The sequence below is a fragment of the Barbus barbus genome, assembly GCF_936440315.1.
Source record: "Barbus barbus genome assembly, chromosome: 43".
NCBI lineage: Eukaryota > Metazoa > Chordata > Actinopteri > Cypriniformes > Cyprinidae > Barbus > Barbus barbus.
This window is the reverse complement of record NC_136721.1, coordinates 25290310-25299428: the sequence shown is the minus strand read 5'-3', so window position 1 is coordinate 25299428 and position 9119 is coordinate 25290310. Positions and strand designations below refer to the sequence as shown.

At 36.0% G+C, this 9119-nt stretch overlaps 2 protein-coding genes across 3 annotated transcripts in view; both read right to left on the bottom strand.

Annotated features, from left to right (window-relative positions):
• Positions 1-9119, bottom strand: part of LOC306861931 (uncharacterized protein) — a 1169885-nt gene that overhangs the window by 108442 nt on the left and 1052324 nt on the right. The gene's annotated exons all lie outside the window — the stretch shown is intronic.
• Positions 131-7928, bottom strand: LOC306862933 (macrophage mannose receptor 1-like). 2 transcript variants are annotated; one of them, XM_079406046.1, is made up of 12 exons: positions 7748-7928; positions 7189-7563; positions 6721-7068; positions 6265-6645; positions 4844-5218; positions 4283-4657; positions 3840-4196; positions 3156-3533; positions 2533-2922; positions 2093-2169; positions 1903-2017; positions 131-1598 (listed from the first exon to the last, which is right to left on the bottom strand). In XM_079406046.1, exons 1-11 carry the CDS (start codon positions 7770-7772, stop codon positions 1937-1939), a joined length of 3162 nt encoding a protein of 1053 aa, XP_079262172.1. In that variant the 5' UTR covers positions 7773-7928; the 3' UTR covers positions 131-1598; positions 1903-1936. The 2 variants fall into 2 exon arrangements, with proteins under 2 accessions (XP_079262172.1, XP_079262171.1); XM_079406045.1 differs by having other exon boundaries at positions 132-1598; positions 7189-7584; positions 7748-7900.

Genomic DNA, 9119 nt, shown 5'->3' with positions numbered 1-9119 from the left:
CACACAAGAGCATCTGATTATTTTCTTCATTTATATCCTGGATCTTAGCTTACTCAAAAAAGAGTTTAATGAGTTCAAGTTAATGAGATCTATGGTTTAAAATCCATCACTTTTGGCTAAAATGCAAAATAAGAGTTGAAGAATTGTATTAAACCAAGTAAGAATTTTAAGACTTCCTTCTAGCTCTTCTACAAATACAAAGAAAAAGAGAACATGTGCTAGAAGCTTTAGTACCCACTATCAAAATAGCATCTTTAAGAACACTCCAAAACATTGCACAAAGATTGCTACAAGTGCAAGCAACAAACTGAATGGATCTTTTCAAATTAATATCATATACAAGACTGTACCATAAGACTATCAGTTCCAGCTCAACTGGTTACTAGCAACGTCATGGTGACGTGTCACAAAACAAAAACACCCTGGCAAAATGTAAACACTGAATGCGCTGTAAGTCATCTGAAAATGCATAAATGCAAATGTATCAGTGTCGCAAATTTTAATTAGCTACAAGATTGCGATTGTTGCCTTTTCTGTTTTTCCCCTCTGATTTAGCATGCAGTCATACTTTCAAATAATGAATCATAATGGATAATATAATACTTTTATCAAGAATTAAAATGGTCATTATAAACAGCAATGCTCACAGCCATATGATTTCACTTAATTTCACACCTCTACAGCCACACACCCCTAGTCTACTGATTTTTACCTGACAAACCTCATGGAAACTGTTTTCCACAGAGTTATGACATACATTCATAATAATTATTCTTAAATTCTTAAGGATCCATAAAATAAAAAAAGGTAGCTATACCATACCTGACAAGGTCGTTTAAAGACTGTTTAAAGAATATGCTGAAGTGAAAGTAAACAACATCTAGGGTATGGGTCATTTACATAACTCTCAAGTTTGAGTCTGTTTACTGTTTGTAGACGAGCTGATTCTTGCTACATACTTTAATGCACAGTACAATAACCTTTTTGAGCTAATTTGCTACAATATTGAAAATACATAAATACCAAACTTGTACCAAATGTGTTTACAGTATATAGAAATTACATTGACTTTAAAATGCAAATTGCAAAATAAAAGGAAAAGCTTGTTGCATACTATATCCCTCACACAGACAAATACACACTAGATATTATCTACAGTAGCTCTTCATTTTGGAAATCACTGTGTCAGTCACAAAATTATCCTGATTAAATTATCATTATCCTCAATGACAGGGTGTTTAGATGTTTCAGATGTTTTATTTTATTTACTGTTCATTTGGTCAACACCAGTGGTCTTTTAAGGTTCAAAACTAAAAAACTAAGAAACCCATATTTTTGTGATTATTAAAATGAATGATAAACCTGCAAATAATATCATTAAAAATACCCCATGACCCCATAGTACATAAAATAGATATGCAACATTTCTGAAAATAACTAAAGGAAACTCATTGCTGAAGCATATTATTCCTGCCACCCACATATACAGTAACACTTCCTCCAGTCCCATTTATTCTGAAAGTGTGTCATATGATCTGTAAGTCATGTCAGATCTGGTTGTTCCACTGTATGTTGTTGTACTGTAACATTCCATTGCACTGTAGACAAATGAAATGGTATTTCAGAAGTGCAAAAAAGCTGATTATTATGATATTTGGGTTACCATAGGTTTATAAACAAATCAACAAATCTTCCATCCATCCATTTTCCAAACCATCCTGTCGGGTCACGGATATACTAGAGCCTATCCCAGAGCCTTGGGCTGAATTAACAAATCATTGCAGCAATTATTTATTTATTTATTTGTAAGATCATGTACAGTGCAGAATATCAGTTACCAGTAGCAAGAACATGCAAAATGCAAATATTCAGTAACAGTTTGATAAAACTTGAAATCCAAACCATTTTTAATGTCCTGGAATGCTCTTTTTCTCTCTTATGGACTGGTTTTACGATAGTTTCTCAAATCCATGGTGAAGTTGCTGGGCAGTCCTTGTCTGATAAATTCTTCCTGGAGCTGAAATGTGATTTATTCTCTGTGAGATATTTATGAGCTAAATAAACAAAAAGACCATAATGAGTTGTTTCTCACCTGTATAATCACCAGCTCCTTAATCTGAGACTCTGACAGATTTTCCAGACTTGTAACTTCCACTTTCAGTCCCATCACTGATATCAAACAAACCAAACTGGTCAGTAGTGCACAAACACACACACACACACACATCTGGTGATGGTGATACATGTTGACAAACATTTGACTGAAAACAGCAGGAAAGATAAACAAACACGAACATACCATACTTATCTGAATTGATGGGTAAATATGATAGTCATCATGTCCACCAGAAACAAACAGAAGACAGAGCTAACATTAGTATAAAAGTTACTCAGTTACATTAATAATAATAATGGCATTCATAATAACAGATCAACAGTTTGTTTGTTTGTTTTTGCAGAGAATTGCCTTGTGTGTTTTTCCCTGGTGTTTATTCTTTTATTAAATTATTTAGTTATAGTATATTAGCTCACCGCTGTAACAGAAGAAAGGCAAACTGTCAAAGCAGCTCTCATCTGTCCACTGACTAAAGTATTGTAAAGACACAGCTGTGCAGTGTTGAGCTCCCCACTGTCCTGAGACACTTGCACCATTATCTGGTTGTGCACCAACACCTTGAGTCCATGACAGCCAATATGTGAAGGAGGAGCTGCTCTGATCTGACCACAGTCTGTTTCTGTGCAGACCAATCCATACATTATACCCATAGCTATAATAACGTGTAGAGTTCAGTATCTGTTGACGCTCTGTCTCGTTCCTCACACTGGCCAGGTCTGTGTATGTCTCTCTGCAGTAGCTCCGAGCTCCAGTCCAGGTCCTATACTCAGTTACCAGAACATACTTCTGAGAGGAATTTCCTTTACCTAAGAGAAAAACACTTTTTTTTTTTCAATTATCTTAATCAATTTATAAATTTTCTAATAAAATGTATAGCTGTGTAATAAAATACATTTTGAAAACAGAACTACTAACAAATCAAAGAATGAAAAATCATGTTTAATAGAATTTGGGGTTTAGCCTAATTGTGGAAGAAATTTACTGAACAATTTAGGATCTTGGACTTCATAAGAAAAAAAATGTCTTTGTGATGTCTTACCATTGTAGCAAACAAATGGATAATATTGGTCACATGAATTATCAAACCAGTTTCCATTAGAGTCCATGTAAACACACAGTTCATTCGCTCTGTTGTCTGGTTGATGATACCAGTTCCTGAAATCTCTCTGTCCTTCCTGATAGAAATCATTGTCTTCCAGTGACCATCTCCAGCTGTTCACATCATCATACAGTCCAATCCAGGCTGAACCATTGTAACTCCCATTAACTGTGTTAATCAGCCTGTTCATTTCCTCCATGATCTCAATGGTGGCCAGATCAGTGTAATTCTGTCTGCAGTATCTCTGAGCTTCAGTCCAGGTCTTAGACTCATTCACAAAGTGATACTGACGGGATGATGCTGATGCTGATGCTGATGCTGTCAACATGGGACAAAGGAATAGAGCTATAGAGCTACTGCAAAAATATAAGTTCAAAGACAAAATTCTAAAGATGGCTGCACACTTGTTTCTCTGGCGCATCGATAACTGCCAGACAGAGGTGTATGCTTAAAAGCATTCAAGCTATTGTTTTTTTTTTTTTTTTTTAACATATGGTATGTGAAAGTGTATGTCTTCTATCGACCATGAGAATACCTTAACAGTGGAACACACAGTATCACAGTCAGATGAGTGTACTCTGTGTTTGTGGTGAGACTCTGTTGGGTTGTGAAAGAAGTACTCACCGCTGTAGCAAATGAAAGGTAATGCAGTGTTGCAGTTTTCATCTGTCCAGCTCCCAGAATCTCTAAATGACACTGCAGTGCAGTATTCTCTGTTTCCTGCATTATCTGGCTGTCTTGGCCTCCAGTTACTGAATGAAGAGTTGCTCTGATCTGACCAAGATCTGGTTCTGTATAGTCCAATCCAAACATAATAATAATAATTATAGTAATTCTTTAATAAATACTGGATCTTCTGGTTTTCAGTCTCATTTCTGATACTGACGAGATCTGTGTGATGTTCTCTGCAGTAACTCTGAGCATCAGTCCAGTTTTTGTACTGGTAAACAAACACATAACTAGCACTAGCGTTCACTCTTCCTGTGGGGATACAGTATGTAGATGTAATATATCATGGAATCGTAAATATATTGTTCTGAAAACTTTAAAAAACTCAGGTTTCTCACCATCATAGCAAACAAATGGAAATGTATATTGGCAAGAGGCTTCACTCCATATTCCTTGATAATACGACATGTACACACACAGACTCTGTCCATACGAGTTCACTGGCTGCTGGACAAACCAGCTTTGAAATCCTCCCTCTGATGTTACATTATCTAGAGACCATCTCCAGCTGTTTATATCATCATACAGACCAATCCAAGCTTTACCATAGTAAGTCCTGCGCACCATTTTAATCAGCCTGTTCATTTCCTCCATGTTCTCAATGGTGGCCAGATCAGTGTAATTCTGTCTGCAGTATCTCTGAGCTTCAGTCCAGGTCTTAGACTCATTCACAAAGTGATACTGATGGGTGCATGAAGATTGTGTGCAGATTTCTGTATGTTTAACATATAAAATAGAGAAGCGCATTTGATTTTTCTGCAGATATATATATGTGTGTGTGTGTGTGTCTGTCTGATATCACTTTCTGTAATGTCTATTAGCATTACTGTTTTTTTTTTTGTTTGTTTTGTCTGTGCAACAATTGTAAGTGATAAAAAAGATAGCCAAGATAAACTCACTGTTGTAGCAGATGAAAGGCATGCTGGATAAGCAGTCCTCATCAGTCCATCGACCTAAATGACTGAATGATACAGCAGTACATTGCTGAAAACTCCCCTGGCGATAATCATAATCACCATTATCTGGTTGTTGTCCTGAGGAGGGAATGGCTGGTCTCCAATCTTCATATGTGGTAATCTGACCATTTGACCAAATCCTGTTTCTGTACAGTCCGATCCAGACTCCTCCACCTACGCTGTTAAGGATCCTCTGGTTCTCAGTCTGATTTCTCACATTGACCAGATCTGTGTAATGATCTCTGCAGTATCTACGAGCCTCTGACCAGGTTTTCCTGTCATTGATTCTGATAAAACTCTGTGTTGAATTCCCTCCACCTGAGATAATAAAAATGTACATTATTTATTTTTGAAAATTTTCGGTATGGGTCTTTCGGTTCAGTACGCATGAGTACCAAACAAATACAGCATTGTTTTAACCGCTGCATGAGTGAAACTTCATTCAGGTCATGCATCCAGTATTATATATTGTTACTTTTGATAAGAAACAAAGTCTCATCTTTCAAATTGTGTTCATATTTTGGAGGGAAATTCAAACAATTAATGCTATTTCAACACAAAATAAACATGAATGAACATCTCATGACTCAATCAGTGCTTCAACCACAGAAAGATGTAGATGTCAGTGAAAAAGCTAGTCAACAAAATGCCACATAACACTTCATTAACCTCACGTCATCAGTGTCTACAGCTCATTAGTTCACAATAGAAATGCGATAGAAATAGAATATGCAATAGAAATCAATACTCATGATATTTTACTTTACAGGTTAGTCAAGTCTTAATTATTTAATGTATGTTTAAATCAACCTGTTATGAAACAGAAGTCTGTTATTACAGCCACTGTGTAAATGAATATATTTCAACAACAAATCGAAATTTTAGAATTTAGAAATTAATTTAGAAACTGCAGTTTACATGTTTTTTTTAAGTTGAGTGTTGATTATTATATTTTAAAGTAAATAGTAAACAAATTCAAGTTTGGGTGTTAATTGTAACCTTATAGTAATGTGAAAGGACTCCCTGTAATTTAGAGCACAAGAGGTAGATTTGTATCCCTAAAATATTTGTTTTAATATAATTGAATTTATTTAAAGAAAGAGCATTCAGAAAACCAAAGTTTAATTTAAAACACACACACACACACACACACACACATATATATATATATATATATATATATATATATATTATATATATATATATATATAAATGGTTTTGTACCAAACCATTTTGAACCATGACGTCAAAACCAAGGTATGCACCAAACTGTCATGTTTGTGTTACACCCCTAATACATATGTGTGTGTGTGTGTGTGTGTGTGTGTGTGAAGAGGAAGAAAAAACGAATGAATTGTCCTTACCACCATAGCAAAGAAATGGGAGCATGTTGTCACATGACATATCAAACCATTTGCCATTATAATCCATGTAAACACATAGTTGCTTCCCACCACTGTTGTCTGGTTCATGATACCAGTTCCTGAAATCTCTCTGTCCTTCCTGATAGAAATCATTGTCTTCCAGTGACCATCTCCAGCTGTTTTCCACCACACCATCATACAGTCCAATCCAGGCTGAACCATTGTAACTCCCATTAACTGTGTTAATCAGCCTGTTCATTTCCTCCATGTTCTCAATGGTGGCCAGATCAGTGTAATTCTGTCTGCAGTATCTCTGAGCTTCAGTCCAGGTCTTAGACTCATTCACAAAGTGATACTGACGGGAAGATGTCAGAGATGACACTGGGGAGAAAGGTGTAAAATTTCAACATTTAAATTTTTTTGACAGTCCTGTCCACTGCATAGACATCATCTTACCATTGTAGCAAAAGAAAGGAAATCTATAATCGCAGTATTCATCAGTCCATTTCCCAGAGTCACTGAATGAGACTACAGTGCAGGATCCTGCATTATCTGGCTGTCCTGGCCTCCAGTTACTGAATGAAGAGTTGCTCTGATCTGACCAAGATCTGGTTCTGTATAGTCCAATCCAAACAGAATAATAATAATTATAGTAATTCTTTAATAAATAATGGATCTTCTGGTTTTCAGTCTCATTTCTGATACTGACGAGATCTGTGTGATGTTCTCTGCAGTAACTCTGAGCATCAGTCCAGGATCTGTACTGATAAACCATCACATAACTAGCACTGGCATTCTGCCTTCCTGAAACATTTAAATACAGTATTGAACATTAGTGAGAGTTGATTATTTCAGAATACCTGTAATACAACACAATGAATTGTTTTTCATTGTCCTTAACATATTATTAGTGAAACTGCTTACCATCATAGCAGATAAAAGGACGATTATAGAAACAGGGTTGTGTATACCATGTGCCACTGTACATATACACACACAGACCATAATTGTCTGGTCCTGGGTTATACCAGTTCCTGAAGTCTTTCTCTCCCACCTTGAAGAAATCACTGTCTTCTAGAGTCCATTTCCAACTGTTCAGATCATCATAGAGTCCAATCCAGGCCAAATCAATGGAATCTTCATTCACTTTGTCTGTCAACTGAACCGTCTGTTGTTCATTTTCAATGATGGCCAGATCAGTGTATTTCTCTCTACAGTATCTCTGAGCTTCTGCCCAAGTCTTGGGCTCATTCACAAAGACATACTCATGCGGGACACTCGAGGTGAAGGTGAGAAACCCTATTAAAGACATGTTTAGTCCTTAATAAGAAAACAAATACCAAAAGGGTCAATTTAAATCTGTTTTCTCCAAATGATAAAAAATTACTGTAATATTAGTAGCTTGAAAAATTCCACATTATACTCTTACACAAAATGTCAATTTAATTGATCATAAAATATTTTATGAAAATATTTGTCTTACCCAATAACAGCAGCAGTGGAAACATAGCTGTAAAAAAAAATGCATTTATTTTCACTACTTATTGTTTTAAATGCCAGGATAAAAAAGCCCTTTTAAAAATGGTCAACAGTTAGCCTTTTGATTTGAAGCCTCGTCTTTTCTGTTACTGCGTTTGTTTTAGATTATCTGTCTTATTATTTATACTGTTTACTAAATGTGGGAAGGATCATATCACACCTGACACCTTTTACAAACCTGACATCGATAAACCGGTTCGGTCACATAACTGTTGTTTTAAATGTAATCCTTGTTCTAACTCTTTCTTCTCTCAGAGTAAGAATCATTTGAATTTTGTGAACCTGTGAGTGCTATGACCATTTAGAAGTCAAATCAAGTCACCTTTATATATATAGCACTTTTAACAATCCAGATTGTGTCAAAGCAACTTTCCAATATCAAAATAGGAAAATAGTGTGTCAATAATGTAAAATGACAAGATTAAACACTCAATTTTCAGTTAAAGGCATTTCATTATTGAATTCAGTGATGTATTCGTCCAGCTCAGCTCAGTTTAAATAGTATCTGTGCAATCAAGTCAACGATATCGCTGGAAATGAAGGGTCCCCAACTTAGCAAGCCAGAGGAACCAAAACTCAGAATGGAGAAAAAAACCTTGGGAGAAACCAGACTCAGTCGGGGGTCAGTTCTCCTCTGACCAGACGAACCAGCAGTTTAAGTCCAACTGCAGCAAAGTCAGATTGTGTAAAGGACTCATCTGGTTCCCTAAGTCTTGTCCCGATGGCCATCTTGGTGACGAGGTCCTCACTGGGGGTCTGTCTCTGGGGCTCATCTAGGTATCCTGATCTCCGCTGACGTTCAGAGCTGTAGAGGTCATCTCTAGGATCTGGATACGAACTGGATCAGGTGGTTACGGTTACCTCGGAATAATTATAAAGAAACAGACTAATATTGTGTAACAAGTAGATTGGGTGTTATGGGAAGTGTTCCCGGTTCTGGTTGACCTAATTAACCCTCTGGTTGTGTTCGGACTCCGGTCACGCCCGTTGTGTTCCCGGTCAAAAATGACCAGACTCCAAACAACTGCTTATAAATCTGTCATTATGCAATATTATCACTAAATTAAAAAACTTGTTTTCTTTCATTTAGGACTGGTTTTGTGTTTCTATTTGCTTCTGATTAATCGTAAGCCTCATTTATCTGAGAGTAGGTACCTAATTTCTTGAGTGAAAAAAATAATTTTTTATGAATAATTTTCACAATATTAAATAAAAAATTATAAAAATTTGCACTGTTTCTCACACTAGTGTACTTTAATGTTTAATCAGGAAGTTTGCTTTTAAATGCTTTTATTTTGTACAAAATTGCAAAAAGT